The sequence below is a fragment of the Triturus cristatus genome, chromosome 7, assembly GCF_964204655.1.
Source record: "Triturus cristatus chromosome 7, aTriCri1.1, whole genome shotgun sequence".
Lineage (NCBI taxonomy): Eukaryota > Metazoa > Chordata > Amphibia > Caudata > Salamandridae > Triturus > Triturus cristatus.
Genome location: NC_140590.1, coordinates 666,277,133 through 666,301,733, shown reverse-complemented (window position 1 = coordinate 666,301,733; position 24,601 = coordinate 666,277,133). Strand labels below are relative to the sequence as shown.

Below are 24,601 nucleotides of genomic sequence, written 5' to 3'. Positions count from 1 at the left end.
ACAATTTATCCTAGAGAAGACAGTGATCATAATGCCCTCGTTTTAACCCTCAAACCGGGAAGCTTCGGTCTAACAAATCCTTCCCCTAATTCAAATAGTTCAGTGCTTCCAGTACTCCTTTCTAATAATAGGAGGAGGGTTAAATGGCCCTACTTCCAGAATTCTCCCGCTAAACTTGCGGAAATATATCAGATAGCTCTACCGTTCCTTTCTGCAATGGGGGATCTAAGTGTAGATAACCTGAGTGACCCTATTGAGATTCATATCCACTTAGTCGACAAGTTGAGGGGTTTGTTCAATCCTGTGGGAAATAAACAGCAGCAGCCCAGGACACATCCCTGGTATAAGGATCCCTGCAGAAAAGCAAAAAAGGAATTGCTTTCGGCAATAAAAGGCAAAGCAGGGCTAACATAAAGAAACTCCGCTTAGAATATAAGAAGGCTATTTCCAGGGGAAAGAAGGACTGGGAGGAGCAAAGGTGGGAGGAGCTAAGGTTAACTCTTTCTCGTAGAGATCCCAAGGCGTTCTGGGCTATTGTGAACTCTGGCGAGAGTAGGGGAGTCTTGCCCCCAACTGTAAACATAGCCCCACAAGTCTGGGAAATGCATTTGGGGAATTGTATGGAGACTTGAGTGACCCCCTACTTACTGATCCATCCTTGGAATGTAGTCCGATGATAGGAAGTGATCCTGTTCTAGGCGATATCGAGTTTTGTCCCCCTTCTCCCACCCCTGAGTCCCAACAAGAGCGCCAATTGTTTCCATCTTTCGTGGGTCTGGGTATTCCTCTACCAGAACTGCCCGAGGCCATCACTCTCAAAGAAGTAGAGACTGCAATAGCAAGGCTCTTGCTTAATAAAGCCCCCGGTTTGGACAAGATGCCTCCGGACTTATTCCGCTCCCAACCAAAAATCTGGGCCCCGTATCTGGTGGTACTATTCAACTCAATTCTCAAGGGGGCTGATCTGCCAGACACCTGGTTGGGCGCGGAGATAGTCCCTGTATTTAAGAAAGGCTGTCCGTTAAAGCCAGTTAACTTTAGACCAATTAGCCTTATTGACACCTCACAGAAATTAATGGGCAGAATTATCTTAGATAGAATCCTGGGATGGATGGATGAAAACAAAATTCTGACTACATTGCAGGCAGGGTTCAGATCTGGGATCTCAACCATAGATCAGATTTTCCGGTTACAGGTCTTATACTGGAAAACGGTGAGAGTGGAGGGTGGCAGCCTCTACCTCATCTTTGTTGATCTGCGCGCTGCCTTCGATCTTGTCCCAAGAGGAAAGTTGTGGAAAGTTCTCGCTGAATATTTTAACTAAATTCCACAATGATAATTATGCCCAGGTCAGGTGTGGGAGGCATGGTGATCTGTCTGCACGCTTTCCAGTCAGGAAGGGCGTGCGCCAAGGGTGTGTCTTGGCCCCAACATTATTTAGTCTCTACATTAATGGTCTTGTTAACCATTTGGCTGACGTAGTTAACAATGATGCCCCTAGGTTGGCTACTGGAAGAGTGCCCGCTCTGATGTTTGCTGATGACACTTTGTTGTTATCCAAAACATCATCGGGCATTCAGCGTATTCTGGATGGTTTCCTTGCATTTTGCACTGCCCGAGGCTTGGAGATCAACTTGGACAAGACTAAGTTCATGATCTTCAATCCCCCTAAACAGACTCGTCCAAATCCTACTCTAAACGGCTCTCCTCTTGAGAGAGTCAGGACATTTGTCTATCTTGGAATTACCCTGACCGAGAATCTTGACTGGGGTCCACAAATCTCAAAATCAATGTTGAGGTTGTCTCAAATAGCGGGAGGGATTAGTAAGGTCCAGCGCGCCTCTGTCTTCAAACCAGCAGCCCCGGTAGTTGAAATATATCGGCTGCAAGCCAGAACTGCCTCACTGTATGGAGTCGAATTATGGGGTCACAAAAATATCACCAAACTAACCATGGTCGAGCAGGGCTTTATGAGAAGTCTTGTGGGTTTGCCAATAAGTACACCGCTTATCCCCCTACGATTCGATTTGGGGATAGAACCTATTGAAGACTTAGCAACTCTTCGGCCCATGCTCTATTGGAAAAGGCTCTGGACGGTGACAGAAATGGCACCTTATAGAGAGGAATTCACGGAGGTCTGGGCCCTAATTAAAAATAAGAATATTCCATGGTTATTTCACATCAAGGACCTTAGTACAAAGATCGGTAGGACCGACCTTTGGGAATTCCCGGAGGTATCCTGTAAAATGACATCCAAAACTGAACTAACTGGCCACATAAGGCAGCTAAGATTACTTACCCTCCATGGTTCAAGTTCCTTGGGGAAACTCACTAAAGAGTTTCTCCTAATAAAAGCCGAAACAAGAGCAGAGGTTTTCCTAGATGTAATCTACCCACCCCTTGCAAGGAAGCTTTACTTGCAGTTAAGGCATGGTACCTTACCACTTAGGGCATTCACCCACAAATGGGCAAAATCAGAAAATGCTGCCTGTCCGGCTTGTAATTATAATCAAGAAGATATATGCCACGTCCTGTTCTTTTGCCCCGCGTACCAACCAATAAGGAAAAAGTGGCTCATCCCTTTATGCAGGAATCTTGGGTTTAGACACTGCATGCATGCATGCAGGGTCTTAACATATGACACCCACCCCCCTATTGTCTTTGCTGTGTCCCGTTTTTTATATGGTTTATGGCGCAGAAGGAAATGCTTTCTGTAAACATTTTCGCCTTTGTATCAAAATTAGCTTTCTTGATAACACCAGTTTAATCCATTCTTAATAATTGTATTACCTTGATTCTATTTATTGTTTTAATGAAATGTGTAATTTTGCTTGTAATTTTACTTGTGCTTTTATGGTCTCCGACCGAAATAAAGTTATCAAATGAATGAGTATTCGCATTCTTCTCACAATCACATGCAAAGCAGACACTATAGCAACCACTAATGCATTTTTTGCCAGCTTTTATAGTTTGTGCACAGTTAGCACATCAATTGAATTGGTGGTAAATTGCATGTGCAAACTGGCTTGTTTGCAACTAGTTGCTAATTGAGTCTTGAACATACCCTTTGCGAGTCGTAATTAAATTAGAGAATCTATAATAATGAATCACAAACTTGGGTCGCAAACATTTTTGAATCGCAAATCTGTGGCATGCAAAAATAGCCACTTTTTTTAGTTACAAAGCCATTTGTGACTGATTTTGAGTTGCAAATGCTTTGTACTTCTAGCACTTAGTGACCAAAACCTGAAGGTGTTGTTGAAGAATGTGTGGCTTAACCCCTTCAGCGCTGCGCGGATTTCCGCGCAGTGCTGAAGGTTCTGAGCGCGGGCGGGGCCATGACGGAACGGTTCCGTCATAAGCACAGCCCAACCGACGTGCATGACGGAACCGTTCCATCATAAGCGTCGAAGGGGTTAAAGTAAATTGTTTGCAAAGTCCTCACTTACAATTTCAGGGAGAACCAGACACGATCTAGCTGTGTATTCCACAAAAAATTAATGGTGTGTGATCACCAACAGTAGTGTTGAGGAGATCAGAAAGTATTGCTGTACCTTAAGCTCAGGGAGAAACATGAGGCTGCAGCAAAAGACAGGGGGACCCAGCACTGATGCACAACCATCAGAAAGGGAACGATTAACCACATTTACTTTTCAACCAGAGGCAGTGTATGGAGTTTCTATGATTGATACATCGGGCCCAAGACAAAAATAACCAAGTATGCTACATGTAAATGTTTGTGAGAAATTGGGTTTCTGGTTGAGGGGGATGAAACCCTACGCAAGCAAAAGCCACAATCCTTGTCAAGCGGAACCATAAAAAGTCACAAAATTACCCTGTGCCTAACCTTCTGGTAGCTTGGCACAACAGTAGGCCGGCTTCACTAAGAGACAATTTGCAAAGGATTTATGAAGCACTCAAACAGCAATTCGGTGAAAATAAAACACAAAAAAATCCTGCACCATTTTTGAAAAAATAGAGTAAAATTTAACAAATAACAAAAATCGAATCAGTTTCAATTTCAAAGATTTAAGATAAGCGGAGAGCCTAAAAGCACAAAGCGCCACTTGAGATTATCTGGTTGTGCTAGACTGTGTGAAAGCCCAAAGGTCAGGCTGGCCACAATGGAGCACAGGTCGGATACTGAGACCAAGTTAGTCCCACTGAAAAAGTTACCTACTAATGTCCACCGCAAAGAGTTCTGTTTGCGATGGAAGAGGCCGGGAGGAGCAGGAAGAGCGTTGTGGATGCTCAACACCGTAGCGTGAAGAGCGGGCCTGGGGTAGTGGACGGTCACCACTGTAGCACGAAGATCTTGTCGGGCATTGAGATGGACATTGCTGGAGATTCGCATTGGCGTCACCGCAGGCAGTCAATGCTGTAGCGTGAAGTGCAGATCGTGTGTTGCCAGTTTTCATTGACGGTCGCTGTATGGGCACGTTCACGAACAGAACAAAGCTTCAGGAGTTCTCCCTCTCTTTTAGGAGGAGCTCAACCAATGTCATAACATGGGTCCAGGACCTGGGAGGCACCTATTGGGATCAGGAACTCACTCCAGTAGAGGCCAACAGGTATCAGGCAGGTCCAGCTGCAGGTCCAGTGCAGCAGGTTCAGTAGGGCAATTGCAAGGTGGCTGCTGGAGCTTGTTGTGTCCCTGTAGTTCAGAACAGGAGGCTAGTCAGCTTACCCTCCGAGTCACTTCAACCTGGGATGAAGGGTGAAGATCCAGTCTTCCTTGTCAGAGAGCAGGGCAGGCCTCATCCAGGTCCAGTGGCAGACCCAGGCAAATCCAAGCAGGTCCAGTGCTGCAGGTCAGCTGGACAGTCCTTCTGCTGTAGTATCTACAGGTCCAGTAATATACTGAAGAATGGGGTAGAGGGTCCCCTTTTTATACTTGATACCCTCTTCAAACTCAACACACTTCTGGAGTTTCCCTCTACAGAGGTACCTAGAATGTTCTGCCTCCCTGCCTTGGTCCCAGTCTGGGAGTGCATTAAGCTAGTATGAAGTCCTTTGTGTCTGTGTTGAGGCAGCCCCATTGAAGTGCAAGTATGGATGGTAACAGCTCTGCCCTCTCATTGTGCCAGAGATGGCCCATCCTGCCAACACTCAGACCCTCTATTGTTTAGCTGTCTAGGAAGAATACATAAAGGCGAACTCCAAACTACAGCTAGTGCTATGAGCCAGGAAACAGGCTGCATGCACCAAATGGTTATGACAGGAAAAAACACAACTTTCTAAGAGTGGCATTTTCAGAAGTGAGACTTAAAATCTGACTTTACCATTAAGGCTGCTTTTTAAAATACAATTCCTCAGGTGCCAAACATGATATTCCTACCTGATCTTACACAAAAGTTAACACTTATTAAATGTAATACGTTAACTCAATGTTACCCTATGAGAGAGGTAGGAATTGCAGTGCTGAAAAATTAATTTAGGGGTTTTTCACTACGAGGACATGTAAAACTTAAAAGTGCATGTCCAAAATTTTATAGACAATTCACCCTGCCCTATGGGCTATTTAGGGCCTATCCTAGGAGAGACATATGCATTAAAAAAGGAAATTTTAGGCCTGGCAAAAGGTTTATTCTGCAAGGTCGAAATGGCAGCTTGAAATTGCATCCACAGGCTGCAATCGCACGTCTGGGACATGTATAAGAAGGCTACTTAAGTGTGAGGCACAATCAGTGTTGGAGGCCCACTAGTAGCATTCAACTTAAAGGCCCTGGGTAGCTGTAGAACCACTGCACTAGGGACTTAAAAGTAGATTAAATGTGGCAATTGAGTGCATGCCAATTTAACCATGTCCAAAGGAGAGAGCAGAAGCACTTTAGCACTGGTTAGCAGAGGTAAAGTGTCCTAAGGCCAACAAAAATAAATTTAACAAAACATGAGTGAAGGCAGAAAAGTATGGGGATCACTCTGCAGAGAGGGCCAAATCCCACAAAGTTTATTTTCAGTTTTACTTTAAAATGTATATATATATTTTGTTTAAATGATTTTGTAATTAGAACAATAAAAACATTTTAAAATGAATAGGTATTGAAATTCTTTGTTGGATGTTAGATAAAGCATGGCCAATGCGTTTGGGGAAATGGAAGTAGTGCCTGTAGGTTTACTCTTGCTTTCATTCCCAAATTACTAACATTGAAGAAACCTATAAAGTTTAATACAAAAACTTTGTTTTTGTGTCCGAAGAAATCTAAACTTTTAAAATAACAGACACATATTGTACAATAATATTGTAAATAATACAAAAATATGTATACTAAATAAAAGTATACATTTTCAATCCATCAATATAATGTCATATACCCACTAATGTGTTTCCTAACATAGCCACTTAACAAGAGAACTCCGGCACAGACTGAGGAAGATGCTTCAGAGTGGGAAGTTATTGCTGCAGACAGAGGCATACAGCCGTAGGGAAAGGAACAGAGGTCTAAGAAATGCTGGCATCTGCTAGCTGCAGCTAATATGCAAGTAGAGATGATTTGCCACAGTGGTGATGTAGCCAGCAGAATTCACAAATGACAAATGCACTTGAGGAAAAGCAGACTGCTAATCCTGCAAGTATGCTGAATACTGCACCTAATGAAAGTATTAGTAGTGTGCCTGTAACAGTCGAGCAAGGTTCAACTCAGTATAGCTTTTGTTTAACTCTGTGTGCCATAGGAAGTACTAGTACGTAAAGAATTGAAAAGTTTAAAAAAAATGTATTTTTTCCATTTACAAACAGAAATCTATTTGTGAATTTTAAAACCAAGCAGATTGACTTTATAATATTTAAAGATTTTCGATAAACAATTTAACACATGAAAATATGTTTCAAATGATATAAACACAAAATTAGACATTATATTAGCATTTTTTGTCTTCCATACCTCAAAAGTTATTATTTCTATAAGTCTTGCATGCAGGTCCTTCGGCATCACGTGCTGCATCCGTTCCTACAACATGTGACTTGCCACTGCCAGTGCACCCTCATTCTTGTGCAGAGAGCGAAGCCTCCATTTCAGTAAAACGCATGCACATTCAATAATTGCTCTGGTTTGCTTGTGAACAGTATTATAGCTCTCTAGCAGATTCAAGTGTGGTATCATTCTTCACAGGTGTGAAATATTACTATTGCATTTAGTTAAAACCTGTGACCTTACCAAGCAACCAGCCATCTGTCATGTATGGTTACTGGGAGATGGGCAAATGTGTCAGTTATGAGGCATGTGCCATAACAATCCACCTGTTTATCGAGAGAGTGAGAGAGTGGTTCTTTTTATGATAGCAGCAAACATACTCAATCTCTTGTATGCATTGTCAGCATTCCGTCCATCATTTGTTTGTTGTAACGCTTTTCGCCCTAAGTGGGATGGGTATTCCCAGACGTGGGACCCGTGCTCACTACGCCACTGGAGTCGAGCTATCCTGGCTGATGACGGCTGATAGCCAGAAACCGGTCCTAGGATGCTTGATTCCGGTCCAGGGAAGACATGGCTTGGCAGTTCGGGCTGGACTGTTCCCATGAGGCACAGGGTCAAGACTGATTTGCATATGGCCATGTCTAAACTGGGGTGGTGTAGTGGGCAAAAGAACGATGGATTTAACCCAGATCTCTTGACTGGGGGAGAATGTATGCATTGTCAGCATTCCGTCCATCATTTGTTTGTTGTAACGCTTTTCGCCCTAAGTGGGATGGGTATTCCCAGACGTGGGACCCGTGCTCACTACGCCACTGGAGTCGAGCTATCCTGGCTGATGACGGCTGATAGCCAGAAACCGGTCCTAGGATGCTTGATTCCGGTCCAGGGAAGACATGGCTTGGCAGTTCGGGCTGGACTGTTCCCATGAGGCACAGGGTCAAGACTGATTTGCATATGGCCATGTCTAAACTGGGGTGGTGTAGTGGGCAAAAGAACGATGGATTTAACCCAGATCTCTTGACTGGGGGAGAATGTATGCATTGTCAGCATTCCGTCCATCATTTGTTTGTTGTAACGCTTTTCGCCCTAAGTGGGATGGGTATTCCCAGACGTGGGACCCGTGCTCACTACGCCACTGGAGTCGAGCTATCCTGGCTGATGACGGCTGATAGCCAGAAACCGGTCCTAGGATGCTTGATTCCGGTCCAGGGAAGACATGGCTTGGCAGTTCGGGCTGGACTGTTCCCATGAGGCACAGGGTCAAGACTGATTTGCATATGGCCATGTCTAAACTGGGGTGGTGTAGTGGGCAAAAGAACGATGGATTTAACCCAGATCTCTTGACTGGGGGAGAATGTATGCATTGTCAGCATTCCGTCCATCATTTGTTTGTTGTAACGCTTTTCGCCCTAAGTGGGATGGGTATTCCCAGACGTGGGACCCGTGCTCACTACGCCACTGGAGTCGAGCTATCCTGGCTGATGACGGCTGATAGCCAGAAACCGGTCCTAGGATGCTTGATTCCGGTCCAGGGAAGACATGGCTTGGCAGTTCGGGCTGGACTGTTCCCATGAGGCACAGGGTCAAGACTGATTTGCATATGGCCATGTCTAAACTGGGGTGGTGTAGTGGGCAAAAGAACGATGGATTTAACCCAGATCTCTTGACTGGGGGAGAATGTATGCATTGTCAGCATTCCGTCCATCATTTGTTTGTTGTAACGCTTTTCGCCCTAAGTGGGATGGGTATTCCCAGACGTGGGACCCGTGCTCACTACGCCACTGGAGTCGAGCTATCCTGGCTGATGACGGCTGATAGCCAGAAACCGGTCCTAGGATGCTTGATTCCGGTCCAGGGAAGACATGGCTTGGCAGTTCGGGCTGGACTGTTCCCATGAGGCACAGGGTCAAGACTGATTTGCATATGGCCATGTCTAAACTGGGGTGGTGTAGTGGGCAAAAGAACGATGGATTTAACCCAGATCTCTTGACTGGGGGGGAAAGTATGCATTGTCAGCATTCCGTCCATCATTTGTTTGTTGTAACGCTTTTCGCCCTAAGTGGGATGGGTATTCCCAGACGTGGGACCCGTGCTCACTACGCCACTGGAGTCGAGCTATCCTGGCTGATGACGGCTGATAGCCAGAAACCGGTCCTAGGATGCTTGATTCCGGTCCAGGGAAGACATGGCTTGGCAGTTCGGGCTGGACTGTTCCCATGAGGCACAGGGTCAAGACTGATTTGCATATGGCCATGTCTAAACTGGGGTGGTGTAGTGGGCAAAAGAACGATGGATTTAACCCAGATCTCTTGACTGGGGGAGAATGTATGCATTGTCAGCATTCCGTCCATCATTTGTTTGTTGTAACGCTTTTCGCCCTAAGTGGGATGGGTATTCCCAGACGTGGGACCCGTGCTCACTACGCCACTGGAGTCGAGCTATCCTGGCTGATGACGGCTGATAGCCAGAAACCGGTCCTAGGATGCTTGATTCCGGTCCAGGGAAGACATGGCTTGGCAGTTCGGGCTGGACTGTTCCCATGAGGCACAGGGTCAAGACTGATTTGCATATGGCCATGTCTAAACTGGGGTGGTGTAGTGGGCAAAAGAACGATGGATTTAACCCAGATCTCTTGACTGGGGGAGAATGTATGCATTGTCAGCATTCCGTCCATCATTTGTTTGTTGTAACGCTTTTCGCCCTAAGTGGGATGGGTATTCCCAGACGTGGGACCCGTGCTCACTACGCCACTGGAGTCGAGCTATCCTGGCTGATGACGGCTGATAGCCAGAAACCGGTCCTAGGATGCTTGATTCCGGTCCAGGGAAGACATGGCTTGGCAGTTCGGGCTGGACTGTTCCCATGAGGCACAGGGTCAAGACTGATTTGCATATGGCCATGTCTAAACTGGGGTGGTGTAGTGGGCAAAAGAACGATGGATTTAACCCAGATCTCTTGACTGGGGGAGAATGTATGCATTGTCAGCATTCCGTCCATCATTTGTTTGTTGTAACGCTTTTCGCCCTAAGTGGGATGGGTATTCCCAGACGTGGGACCCGTGCTCACTACGCCACTGGAGTCGAGCTATCCTGACTGATGACGGCTGATAGCCAGAAACCGGTCCTAGGATGCTTGATTCCGGTCCAGGGAAGACATGGCTTGGCAGTTCGGGCTGGACTGTTCCCATGAGGCACAGGGTCAAGACTGATTTGCATATGGCCATGTCTAAACTGGGGTGGTGTAGTGGGCAAAAGAACGATGGATTTAACCCAGATCTCTTGACTGGGGGAGAATGTATGCATTGTCAGCATTCCGTCCATCATTTGTTTGTTGTAACGCTTTTCGCCCTAAGTGGGATGGGTATTCCCAGACGTGGGACCCGTGCTCACTACGCCACTGGAGTCGAGCTATCCTGGCTGATGACGGCTGATAGCCAGAAACCGGTCCTAGGATGCTTGATTCCGGTCCAGGGAAGACATGGCTTGGCAGTTCGGGCTGGACTGTTCCCATGAGGCACAGGGTCAAGACTGATTTGCATATGGCCATGTCTAAACTGGGGTGGTGTAGTGGGCAAAAGAACGATGGATTTAACCCAGATCTCTTGACTGGGGGAGAATGTATGCATTGTCAGCATTCCGTCCATCATTTGTTTGTTGTAACGCTTTTCGCCCTAAGTGGGATGGGTATTCCCAGACGTGGGACCCGTGCTCACTACGCCACTGGAGTCGAGCTATCCTGGCTGATGACGGCTGATAGCCAGAAACCGGTCCTAGGATGCTTGATTCCGGTCCAGGGAAGACATGGCTTGGCAGTTCGGGCTGGACTGTTCCCATGAGGCACAGGGTCAAGACTGATTTGCATATGGCCATGTCTAAACTGGGGTGGTGTAGTGGGCAAAAGAACGATGGATTTAACCCAGATCTCTTGACTGGGGGAGAATGTATGCATTGTCAGCATTCCGTCCATCATTTGTTTGTTGTAACGCTTTTCGCCCTAAGTGGGATGGGTATTCCCAGACGTGGGACCCGTGCTCACTACGCCACTGGAGTCGAGCTATCCTGGCTGATGACGGCTGATAGCCAGAAACCGGTCCTAGGATGCTTGATTCCGGTCCAGGGAAGACATGGCTTGGCAGTTCGGGCTGGACTGTTCCCATGAGGCACAGGGTCAAGACTGATTTGCATATGGCCATGTCTAAACTGGGGTGGTGTAGTGGGCAAAAGAACGATGGATTTAACCCAGATCTCTTGACTGGGGGAGAATGTATGCATTGTCAGCATTCCGTCCATCATTTGTTTGTTGTAACGCTTTTCGCCCTAAGTGGGATGGGTATTCCCAGACGTGGGACCCGTGCTCACTACGCCACTGGAGTCGAGCTATCCTGGCTGATGACGGCTGATAGCCAGAAACCGGTCCTAGGATGCTTGATTCCGGTCCAGGGAAGACATGGCTTGGCAGTTCGGGCTGGACTGTTCCCATGAGGCACAGGGTCAAGACTGATTTGCATATGGCCATGTCTAAACTGGGGTGGTGTAGTGGGCAAAAGAACGATGGATTTAACCCAGATCTCTTGACTGGGGGAGAATGTATGCATTGTCAGCATTCCGTCCATCATTTGTTTGTTGTAACGCTTTTCGCCCTAAGTGGGATGGGTATTCCCAGACGTGGGACCCGTGCTCACTACGCCACTGGAGTCGAGCTATCCTGGCTGATGACGGCTGATAGCCAGAAACCGGTCCTAGGATGCTTGATTCCGGTCCAGGGAAGACATGGCTTGGCAGTTCGGGCTGGACTGTTCCCATGAGGCACAGGGTCAAGACTGATTTGCATATGGCCATGTCTAAACTGGGGTGGTGTAGTGGGCAAAAGAACGATGGATTTAACCCAGATCTCTTGACTGGGGGAGAATGTATGCATTGTCAGCATTCCGTCCATCATTTGTTTGTTGTAACGCTTTTCGCCCTAAGTGGGATGGGTATTCCCAGACGTGGGACCCGTGCTCACTACGCCACTGGAGTCGAGCTATCCTGGCTGATGACGGCTGATAGCCAGAAACCGGTCCTAGGATGCTTGATTCCGGTCCAGGGAAGACATGGCTTGGCAGTTCGGGCTGGACTGTTCCCATGAGGCACAGGGTCAAGACTGATTTGCATATGGCCATGTCTAAACTGGGGTGGTGTAGTGGGCAAAAGAACGATGGATTTAACCCAGATCTCTTGACTGGGGGAGAATGTATGCATTGTCAGCATTCCGTCCATCATTTGTTTGTTGTAACGCTTTTCGCCCTAAGTGGGATGGGTATTCCCAGACGTGGGACCCGTGCTCACTACGCCACTGGAGTCGAGCTATCCTGGCTGATGACGGCTGATAGCCAGAAACCGGTCCTAGGATGCTTGATTCCGGTCCAGGGAAGACATGGCTTGGCAGTTCGGGCTGGACTGTTCCCATGAGGCACAGGGTCAAGACTGATTTGCATATGGCCATGTCTAAACTGGGGTGGTGTAGTGGGCAAAAGAACGATGGATTTAACCCAGATCTCTTGACTGGGGGAGAATGTATGCATTGTCAGCATTCCGTCCATCATTTGTTTGTTGTAACGCTTTTCGCCCTAAGTGGGATGGGTATTCCCAGACGTGGGACCCGTGCTCACTACGCCACTGGAGTCGAGCTATCCTGGCTGATGACGGCTGATAGCCAGAAACCGGTCCTAGGATGCTTGATTCCGGTCCAGGGAAGACATGGCTTGGCAGTTCGGGCTGGACTGTTCCCATGAGGCACAGGGTCAAGACTGATTTGCATATGGCCATGTCTAAACTGGGGTGGTGTAGTGGGCAAAAGAACGATGGATTTAACCCAGATCTCTTGACTGGGGGAGAATGTATGCATTGTCAGCATTCCGTCCATCATTTGTTTGTTGTAACGCTTTTCGCCCTAAGTGGGATGGGTATTCCCAGACGTGGGACCCGTGCTCACTACGCCACTGGAGTCGAGCTATCCTGGCTGATGACGGCTGATAGCCAGAAACCGGTCCTAGGATGCTTGATTCCGGTCCAGGGAAGACATGGCTTGGCAGTTCGGGCTGGACTGTTCCCATGAGGCACAGGGTCAAGACTGATTTGCATATGGCCATGTCTAAACTGGGGTGGTGTAGTGGGCAAAAGAACGATGGATTTAACCCAGATCTCTTGACTGGGGGAGAATGTATGCATTGTCAGCATTCCGTCCATCATTTGTTTGTTGTAACAATCTCTTGTGGGGCATGAGGGCAAAATTATGACATAGGTTCCATCCAATCTGTACATGCTTCAAACATTAGACATGAAAGAGATAAAGGACTTGGAGAGGAGGGCGTGGGAAGTGAGGGAGAAGGACACTGTCACTGATAACAACTTTGCCAACAAGAACTGCGAGCTTTGGCGGAGGATCAGGCACAAAAGCAGAGATCATGATTACTTGAGGTACGAGATGAGAGCGGAGACATATATACAGCGAAGGCAGAGATAGCAGATTCCCTTGCCACCTACTGTGATACCCTCTATTCATCCTAGACCTCCATGATGGGTTTAGAGTGCGCAGATCTCCTTAAAGATATTGCCCTTCAGGCTCTCACTGGAGTGGAGAGCAAAATCCTGGAGGCAGACCTAATGGAAGAGGAGCTGACGCAGGCATTGAGCAAGCTTAAATCGAGGAAGGCACTCGGCCCTAACAGCCTACCGGTTGAGTTGTTCAAGGGGCTTATAGACGTTGCAACAAAACCAATTTTAGCAATATTCCTAGTGGTGAACAAGGAGGGTTGCCTACCTTAGGACCAGCGTACAGCAACCATAGTGGTACTTCACAAAGAGGGCAGGTCCCTCGGAGGATTGCGGGTCTTATAACCTGATCTCCCTGCTCAACATAGAGGCCAAAGTACTAACTAAGGCCCTGGCGACTAGATTGCGAGGGATCCTCCTCTTGAACATTCAACCTGATCAGTCTAGCTTCATACCCAACAGGAACACCTGACTTAATCTCCAACGCCTGTATGGAGTGCTTCACCTGACCGAGTCCCAAATGGATGAACAGACAGTCTCATTGGCCCAAGATGCCAGGATGCCATTTAACTCAGTTGAATAGAACTATTTGTTCATGGTGCTAGGAAGGCTGGACTTCGGGATAAAGTTCCGTGGGTGGATCAGGTGACTTAAGTGAGCCCCCATGGCCAGGGTGAGAATAAATGGTTCAACATCCCGTAGCTTTGAGCTCAAAGGGGCCCTCACCAAGATTGCCCGATGTCCCTCATTATGTTGCCCTGGCGCTCGAGCCGCTAGCAGCATGGATCCGTTAGGACCCCTTGACATGGGGTACCAAGGTGATGGGTGGGTGTTGAGAACAGATCTCCCTCTATGCAAAGTCCCCCTCCTATACGTCACGCACCCCCAATTCTCAATTGACAGGATTATGCAGGTGTTTTGCATTTTTAGGGACCACTCAGGCTATACTTGTTAACTGGTCGGTGATATGTCCACTGTCTGGGGCGGCCCCACACTTACCGTGGGACTGCCTAGCCTCCGGTGGTTCTGAAAGGGTTTTGAGACCTGGGAGTATACGTCACACGGGATCCCCGGGAGTTTCTTTTGGAAAAATATCACCCCTAATTGGAGGGGACGTGACACATTGGGTCAACCTGCCGCTTACACTGTTGGGCAGAGCAGCCCCATACAAAATGATGAGCCTACAGTGATCAACTTTACATCATGCAGAATATACCCTATAAGATCCCTCCGGTTGTCTTTAAGAGCATGGACTGCAGGTTACTGTGACAGGGGGGTATGCCTAGAATAGCATTGACCAAGTTACGATGGGAGGCTAGTGATTTCAGATATTCTGAAATAATACTGGGGCTCACAACTATTGGTCATTAACGTGTTGGTGTTTGTGGATCCGGCATATAAAGTTCATAAGGTGGGCCAAAGAGGATATGAGTATACCTCTATGGAGCAGGGGATGACAGGGGCATGCCACAACACACACAGACAGTAATTGGAGTCTGGAGAGAGGCCACACGGTTTCTGGGATGGAGAGGGAGGCTTACCAGGCTAACACCACTCTGGCACAGTGGTCTGCTGCCGGAGGTGGGTGGTCTTGAGGGATTATCGAAATGGGAGCTCATCGCCATAGAACACCTGTGATGTCTGGAGTAATCAAGTCTTTTTAAAGTCGAGGATGTCAGCAGGGATTACAACCTGTTAGAATCCGAGCATTTCCAATATCTTCAGCTGGGGCACACCCTTTGTTGCCGTTTGCCAGAGTGCGAACAAAAACCTGAGTCCTCCCCTCTGGAGGACCGGATTCTTACGGTGACATTGATGGAAGGGGGAGCATTGAAGATAAATAGGAAATTTGTAAATAATTCCCCAGACCCACTGGGCCCCTTAAGGCACACGTGGGTGGGAGATCTTGGAGAGTTTGAGGACGAGGACTGGGCGGAGGCCTTCCAGAGCCTGCAGGAGATTGCTATCCGAGGAAGATTCAGACTGGCCCAATTTTAAATACTGCATAGGACTTACTATTCACAGACATCGCTTCACAAGATTGGCAGGGCAGATTCTCCGCTGTGTAGGAGGATGTAGGAACGAGGGAACTTTTTTCCACATCCTTTAGGAGTGCCCACTTGTACAGAGCTACTGGGCCGTGTTGGCGACTAGGATGGTCAAGGTCACTGTGATGGAGATCCCTCTTGATGCAAAGTGGCTCCTCTTAGGGATTAAGGGGGAAGAGAATTGGCAAAGGTACATGGAGATCTGGCTAAGGCTGGCACCTGGAGTTGCCAAACGTAAATTAGCGAGAGCATGGGGGGCTGTGTTCCCTCTGGGTATGGCAGAATGGGGAGCCGACTTGGATTGGTGCCAGAGGGAAGAACAGGTGAAATACATGGTGAGAGGCTGTCCAAAAAAAATGGGAGAAAGTATGGGAGGCATGGAGCAAGTATAGGAGATCAGGGAGATTGGATGCTGGGGGAGAGACTCCAGGGAGGGGGACTTTTGAGGCTGATGGGTGCAAGTTATATTTAGATTGGGCCGTAGAAGCGCAAATTTGGAGTAATACTGACCAGTCATACAAGGTACTATTGCAAGGAGTATGTGTAAAAATAAAACTGTCAATCCTCTCTTCACCAAGTGATGTATGAAGCCTATGTTTGTCCCAAAAACGTATTTAATTTTTTTTCAGAAATAGTGCTATATAAAAATTAATTCTGTATCTTCATTCTTTGCATATCAGCAATGGTGTTTGGAAAATAAATATTGAAATTTGTAATTTCCAGCATTCATTCTAGAAAGGTATAGAAACCCCTTGACAGGGTACTCTGAGATAATTCCCAAGCAGCTTCTACCATACACTGCTACCTACCAGATGCTCGGAGGAGTAGGCTACACAATTCCTAAACGTATGCGAGGATTGCCTTGCTGTGCTGGGTGTACTGGTCTAAAAAAGGCTACTACTGATGCAGTGCAAGGGCAAAATTTACATATACTCCCTATGTCACAGATTCAAAATCACAACAACTCATCCATACACTCATTCATTGGTGGGGCCCATAACACCAACACGCACTCGTCATTCAATAACTCTCACTCAAATACGTACATAGGAGAGAAGCGCTGGACATGTGGGTACCTTATTACCTATCAGGATAAATTCTTCTTTACATTATATACATTTTATACATATGCACCTACAGAATCCAAACCTTAACATCAAGGCACTCCACCACTTGGTCGATGGACCAATTAGTTGGACTGGTTGATGGTGAATTAGAACCAGCTAAAACACAATTAAAGCCTAGGAAACATTTTGTATTTTCAGTAATTAATTAAAGAACCACAAACTCATCTCGTATTATTTCAACTTTGATTATCTAATAATAATTTCCCTGCGCTAGCATTTATGCACTACAGTTCATAATATAAATTCAGTTTTGTTTTTAAAGAGAAATCAGACATTTAGTAAATAAGCATGAATTTAGAAAGTGCAGTTAATTAATTACCAATTAGCAAGCGTCGACGACTTTCTGAGTAAACAGAGAGTTATCTGCATTCTCTGGTACAATTTCCAGGATAGGCTGTCCGACCCACAGCAAAGATCAAGCCGTCAGACGAAATATAAGATAGACTGGAAACTTCTCCCCCGAAAGCCAAAGAAACCCAAGGCAAACCATTGAAATCGCCACCAGCTCAATGCAGACCCAACGCCATGAAAGATCAACCCGATGTTTTTTTTCTTTTGGCAATGAGGGCGTTATATACCCTTTTTCCCTCTTACTTCAGATTAACATTTTAGGGGTAGAGAAATGTTCTGATTGGACAGTTCAGGGTTATCTGTCAGTTTTCTAAAAGTTTCCCAGGGTAAATTGGTTTATCATGAAGACTTGGCATAGGAAGGCGCAAATTTTATAATGTTCAATTAGCTCTCAGGCGAAAGCTGCGAATGTAACAGTTTGAGGAAGCGAAGTCATTTCGCCACAGCTTCTGTATTGTCCTTTCCGCTGTTCCCACACCGTCGTCAGTTGCCAGGCAAACAAGTTCCTATCCTTGACAAGGAACACGGTGTCATAGATTTGGGGTCATTTGGAGATCTCCAGAGCCATCCGATTCTGCGCAGAAATCATCGCGCTCACATGGTGGCATCTTCTTCAGAGACTCCATCTTGGGTACTACGGCCTAGTAGGCCTGAATGCCAACTTAAGCAAAAACAGACATAACAGTAATTTAAATATAGAAATGGAGATTTTAATGTGCAAACCCACACTAATCCCAATGTATATTAGTATTTGCCTAGCTGCAGCAACATTTCAAGCGATAATACTCACCATTTTATAGTTTCGAAAGCACAAACAATCACAAAGCAACATAAATCATGCAATTTTCTATTTCATCACAATCTAAGGTTAGTTTGTGTACCATAATTAATTAATTGATTATTCTGCCACGCAATTAGCATTTTAGTCCCACGTGTATTTCGTGTTTATCAAGGTGCAAAAGTTGATTAGTAAAATTTCACTGCAAACCGGTTATTGCAAGTTGAATTTAGAATGATTTCGTAATTAATTTCATGCAATTTAGAGGAGGTATTCAACATTTTGTTTTACCTGCTCCATCACTACTCATCAATCGAGCTTAGTAACATCTGCTCGCTGAATGAAAGTCATCCTCTATCTAAAAATGTTCTCCTGTCTCCTTCCCTGCTGTGCTTAGAGGATCCTCCTCACCATATCATAAAGGGCTTCCACTGTGAAAGTTTACATCGCATTTGAGTGAGCTTTTCAGCTGTGCACGTGGTTACCACTTGCTTTCAATTTATGGTAAATTGCACATGCAATTTCATTATTTTACACTTACGCTAAATTTGCAAATGGTTAAGACATATGGACAGTAACTCATATTGGGACTGGTTGTCGACTTGCTAGACCTTTGTACATCAGGCCAATAGTTACGTATTGAACAAGTGGTTGTGTGAGGTGGCATGGAAGCCAGGTTTTAATTGTTAAGTGCCCTTTAAAAAAATAAGTTGTGTTCCATAAGTGTTTTAATTTAAACTGCATCACTTATCGAAGCACCCGTGCTGAGCCATCTTTTTTTCTACACTGTACTACATGTAGATCTTGCTTTTGGATGAGCCAACGGCTGGCCTCGATCCCTGCTCCCGGCATCATGTCTGGAACCTGTTGAAAGAGCGCAAGTCCGGCAGAGTCACACTATTCAGCACTCAGTTCATGGATGAGGCTGATATCCTGGCGGGTGAGCATTGACCCATCTGTAAACTGATGTTCGTAACATACAGGACATAAAACTAGCATTAGTCGTTTTAAAAAACAGCATTTTGTGAAATTGACATTCATTTCGTACCTTCACTTTTGGATGTTAGCATGATTGAAACATTGGGTTTCAGGGATTGTGCTCCAGAATATTGGTTTCCACAAATACGTATACTGGGCAGCTGAGCAACTTTCTACCTCCCATATAAAAATATGCACTGCCACCCTGTATTTTTCTTTTTGGCTTGTGTATTGCCCACCGATCCATTAAGTGCAAATTCTAAACATTTCTGCCTATTGCTCGGTACCTATTACTAAAATGTATTCAGTGTTTGTGCAGGGTTGATTGCTATCTACAACCGTGGTCTATGCCACAATTAAACATTGAGGCCCTTATTAAGATGTCGGCTGGACTCACGTCTGCCCGACACAATTGCAAATCGGGACCGACCAACCGCCAGTCGGCAGTCCCAACAGCAGCATTATAATGCAACCACACATGGTGCGGTCGTCTACTCCCATTTCTCTATGGGAGCTTGTGCTTTAGCCGTAAACCGGCCATAGCTCAAGCTCCCATAGAGAAATGGAAGGATCTGTTTATCCCTGTTCCGCGTGGTACAGAGGTACCCCTCAGCCCCCAACTGAAGGCCGCAGGATGAAGGGGGCTCTGTAAAGGTCCCCAATGTCACTTTCCGACAGGCTTTCCATGTCGGAAAGCCCGTGATGGAAAGCCTGTCGGACTGGCTAACGGGCTCCTTGAGCCCGTTGGAATCCAGCTGGAATGACCGGCCAGATTCACTTTCGACCGGCTGTATCGTGATGCGGCAGTCGAAAGTGAAACCCATGATGAGGCTTGCGGTCATCTTATTGAGGCCCTTAATAGTTGAAGCATTTGAAGGGTAGAATGATTAGGATGTTTTTCCGGCAGGATACACTCTTAGCTTTGCAGCATTCTTACATCAAATCCTCTATTAGGTATTATCATACAATGGAGTACGTGCTTGCTTTGCAATTTGTCGCTCTGCCAGCTTTTGCTTCCACGCCACATTCTTCCTGGATAAGCTGCTGTTTTAATTGCTTTTCACTAGTGGAAACAGATTTTTACCTGGGCACTAATCAGTTAGAGGATTGCCATTAGCCACTTTGAGATTTGAACATATTCATAATGCCACCGACTGACAAGCCAAGGCGCTTGTTATTGTGGAGGTCTCTCCCATTCGATTGATTCGCTGCATGAGACTCGTTTTTTGCTAGGAAAACTAAACATAATGGTGGCTAAAACACAAAAGCGGCACACCTGGAGACTGCACAATAATTTTATTGTGCACCAAGAAAATTATTGTGCAGTCTCCAGGTGTGCTGCTTTTGTTTTTTCCTTGGAATGCTGGAGGGAAATGCATGGTAATAATTAATGTGTCTGCAGCTGCCACCGTAGCAGGCACCAACACCGCGGAAGGAGAACTGCTAAGTGCAGCAATCTCCCTTGTCATATTCATATATATATATATATATATCCACAACCAATGCTCACCTTAATTAAAAAGCAAGCGGAACACAGCTCCGGATACAGACAAAGGGATTTATTGAGCAGGTTCCCAGCTTAAGCTTTACAGTCCATGAAACGCTTTGGCAGACGCGTTTCTAGCCGGAATGGCCGTCATCAGTGCCGGTCTCACAGGCTGGTAGATTCACCTTTGGCTCAGAGATCACTCCTTAAAAGCAGTCTCTCGGCTCCTCCTACTTAAAACAGGTGGTTATCATTATGCTGCTGGACTTCAAGTGAACTGCATGATGGTACTTGCAGTCCAACGTGGTACCTCATACAGTGATGGGGACTTCCAAACACCCAGTGATGCCCCAAAGTTCTTGGCGCTGGACTGTATACTGCCACAGTTCTCTTGGAAATGTTGGTCCGGCTCACACCCTAATCTGTATCCTTAACAGGCAGCCACTCGCTGCCTCCTCTCTCCCCTCGCAAGCATGACAGCCTAATGGCAGTGGTTTTTGCTCGGGGGGGGCACCGCGTTTGTACTCCTCGTACTCCACCACAAGATTTGCTGAAAGACGCGGTGCTCCTGACCGAGAGGGCGTGTCCGAAGCCAGTATCAGCAAAACCGGCTATATATCCACAACCAATGCTCACCTTAATTAAAAAGCAAGCGGGACACAGCTCCGGATACAGACAAAGGGATTTATTGAGCAGATTCCCAGCTTAAGCTTTACAGTCCGTGAAACGCTTTGACAGACGCGTTTCTAGCCGGAATGGCCGTCATCAGTGCCGGTCTCATAGGCTGGTAGATTCACCTTTGGCTCAGAGATCACTCCTTAAAAGCAGTCTCTCGACTCCTCCTACTTAAAACAGGTGGTTATCATTATGCTGCTGGACTTCAAGTGAACTGCATGATGGTGCTTGCAGTCCAACGTGGTACCTCATACAGTGATGGGGACTTCCAAACACCCAGTGATGCCCCAAAGTTCTTGGCGCTGGACTGTATACAGCCACAGTTCTCTTGTAAATGTTGGTCCGGCTCACACCCTAATCTGTATCCTTAACAGGCAGCCAATCGCTGCCTCCTCTCTCCCCTCGCAAGCATAACAGCCTAATGGCAGTGGTTTTTGCTCGGGGGGGCACCGCGTTTGTACTCCTCATACTCCACCACAAGATTTGTTGAAAGATGCGGTGCTCCTGACCGAGAGGGCGTGTCCGAAGCCTGTATCAGCAAAACCGGCTATATATCCACAACCAATGCTCACCTTAATTAAAAAGCAAGCGGGACACAGCTCCGGATACAGACAAAGGGATTTATTGAGCAGATTCCCAGCTTAAGCTTTACAGTCCGTGAAACGCTTTGACAGACGCGTTTCTAGCCGGAATGGCCGTCATCAGTGCCCGTCTCACAGGCTGGCAGATTAACCTTTGGCTCAGAGATCACTCCTTAAAAGCAGTCTCTCGGCTCCTCCTACTTAAAACTGGTGGTTATCATTATGCTGCTGGACTTCAAGTGAACTGCATGATGGTACTTGCAATCCAACGTGGTACCTCATACAGTGATGGGGACTTCCAAACACCCAGTGATGCCCCAAAGTTCTTGGCGCTGGACTGTATACTGCCACAGTTCTCTTGGAAATGTTGGTCCGGCTCACACCCTAATCTGTATCCTTAACAGGCAGCCACTCGCTGCCTCCTCTCTCCCCTCGCAAGCATAACAGCCTAATGGCAGTGGTTTTTGCTCGGGGGGGCACCGCGTTTCTTCTACTCGTACTCCTCCACAAAATTTGCTGAAAGACGCGGTGCTCCTGACCGAGAGGGCGTGTCCGAAGCCGGTATCAGCAAAACCGGCTATATATCCACAATCAATGCTCACCTTAATTAAAAAGCAAGCGGGACACAGCTCCGGATACAGACAAAGGGATTTATTGAGCAGATTCCCAGCTTATATATATATATATATATATCTACATATACACAATAAAATAGAAACTAACAAATGAATTGGAAAACAGTCTAAACAACATACCAATATAATTTACACAAAAATGTAAACAAAATAGAAAATTACTTTTGCAAAAAATATATTACATATTACAAACATTAACAAATATAAATATTATGGATACACAGAAACATCATAATAATTTACATTTAAACAATATAAACAAAACTATAAAATTGTCGGGATAATACATATACTATTCCCACTCCAGTCTCTGCAACAATAGGGAAATCATTGGACTCTGGTGGGGTAAAATTGATTATTCCCACTCCAATCTTTGCAACAGTAGGGGAAGCGTTGGACTCAGGAGGGGTACAAATTACTATTCCCACTCCAGGTACTGCAACAGTTAAGAAAGTGCTGGATTGTGGAGGGGTAAAATTTACCATTACCACTCCAGTCAGTGCAAGAGGAAGGAACGTGTTGGCCTCAGGAGGGGTAAAATCCACTATTCCAACTCCACTGTGTGCAACAGTAGGAAAAGTGTTGATTGCGGAGGGGTAACAATTACTATTCACACTCCAGTCACTTCAGTCAGCGCAGCAGTAGGGAAAGTGTTGGACTCAGAAGGGGTACAAATTACTATTCCCAGTCCAGTCTGTGCAGTAGAGAGAGAGTAGTTCACTTTAAATAAATAAAATATTTTAACAACTACATTAAATAACAACAAAGATGAATATTTAAATTTAAAATAGCTAACTAATTTCTTTTAATGAAATAAGTACATGTTTGTTACAATATTTTGTAAATATTTTAATTCAAAACACATAATATAATTAACATACCACACTATATTTTCACAATGAAAACAACCTACAAATATAAGGTTATTTACAATTAAAAATCATAACACAATTAACACATAACATAAGTAATAACACATTTTACAACAATAAACAGCTATTTTATTTCTATACCTCCAAAAAGTAAACACACACTGAAAATATATCTTGAAATTCTAATAATTACAAATTTTCCATACTTAATTATCGATTAAACAATTAATAGTAATTAACTAATAATAAAATAATTGCATTTAATTAACTTCCCAACCTTTATTCCTCAAAACCCAACAATGCACACCTAATATATATTTAAAAATATCTTAATTACATAATTTACATAACTAATGATCAGGTACACAATTAAGGACGACAATTAACTAATAATAAATTATATTTAATAAACCTTTCACTCTTTACTTACAAACAACACCCCCACCTCATATATAACTTTAAAAAAAGTTAATTACCCAATTTACATAATTGTCAATTCAATAAATATTAATAATTAATAATTATTATTTATTATAATTAATTTCCTTCACACCCTTTGCACCTACCAGAACCACAACCCACAACCAAAACATTAAGGAATTACATTAATTACACAATTTATATAATTATCAATTAAATAATTTGTGATAATTAAAAATTAATTATTAAATAATTCTAATTAAATCCCTTCCTAGACTATACCCCTATAAACCCAACATACTGCACCTAAAACTTAATGTAATTACCACTAAATATTATATAATTAACATAATTAATTACCAATTAAATATGTAATATTAAAAAATTATTAATTATCAGTAGGTTACTTGCCACCCTGTACCCCTATAAACCCCACAAACTGCTATGGCACTAAAAATACAAATAAAGCCGCAGTGGAAACGGGGATGTTTTGAAACACCATGTGGTGCCTTGCACACAGGGCATGGATTATTAAGCTCATAGCAGAGGCCCACGGGGGACTGGGGCCCTGCTTGGGGCCCCCAAAGTCCAATTCCAATGGCCTTTCAACAGCAGTCGGACGGCCATGGAAAGGCTGTCGCAAAGGGACATCTTTAATTCCCACGATGGTACCTGCACAGGTACCATCCCTATTGTAGGGATTATGATCTGACCGATGGCCTGACAGGCTTCTTGAGACTGTTGGAGACGTCATTTGGTCTCACTGACCACAGTCATCGGACTGACTGCATCATAATGTGGCAGTCGGACAGCTCTGCTGGATGGCAGTCAGACCATCACTGACAGCCTGTTGTCAGGCTCATAGATGTTTTTAACATTGATAGTAACAAACTATATGTATTTAAAATCAATGTTACTTACCTTAATATCAATCTTTTTGTCCACGATATGTTTGCACACAATATTTGTGCATCAAGATATTTCAAACTTGGTATTTCTGCTTCTCTCTATTTTTTTATTTTTATATTTTGTCTGAATACCTGGTTATGTACAACTGTTGATTGAGAGGCTTTGTTAGAGTGGGTTGCCTTTCTCTTTGTTTTCCCAAATATAAAGCAAACTTTCATGAAGCTTTAATGTTTTCCAAGGATGTAACAGTTTTCACCTACATCAATATATGAAGCAGTCAGCTTTCATTTG

General features: G+C 45.1%; 1 protein-coding gene across 2 annotated transcripts in view; it reads left to right on the top strand.

The window, feature by feature from the left end:
* LOC146810319 (ATP-binding cassette sub-family A member 9-like) overlaps nt 1-24,601 on the top strand; it is a 1,478,308-nt gene that overhangs the window by 408,227 nt on the left and 1,045,480 nt on the right. For both annotated transcript variants that reach the window (XM_085617315.1, XM_085617314.1), the window contains exon 15: nt 18,556-18,694. In XM_085617315.1, the coding sequence (XP_085473441.1) occupies nt 18,556-18,694 (139 nt within the window). The remainder of the gene's footprint in view (nt 1-18,555; nt 18,695-24,601) is intronic.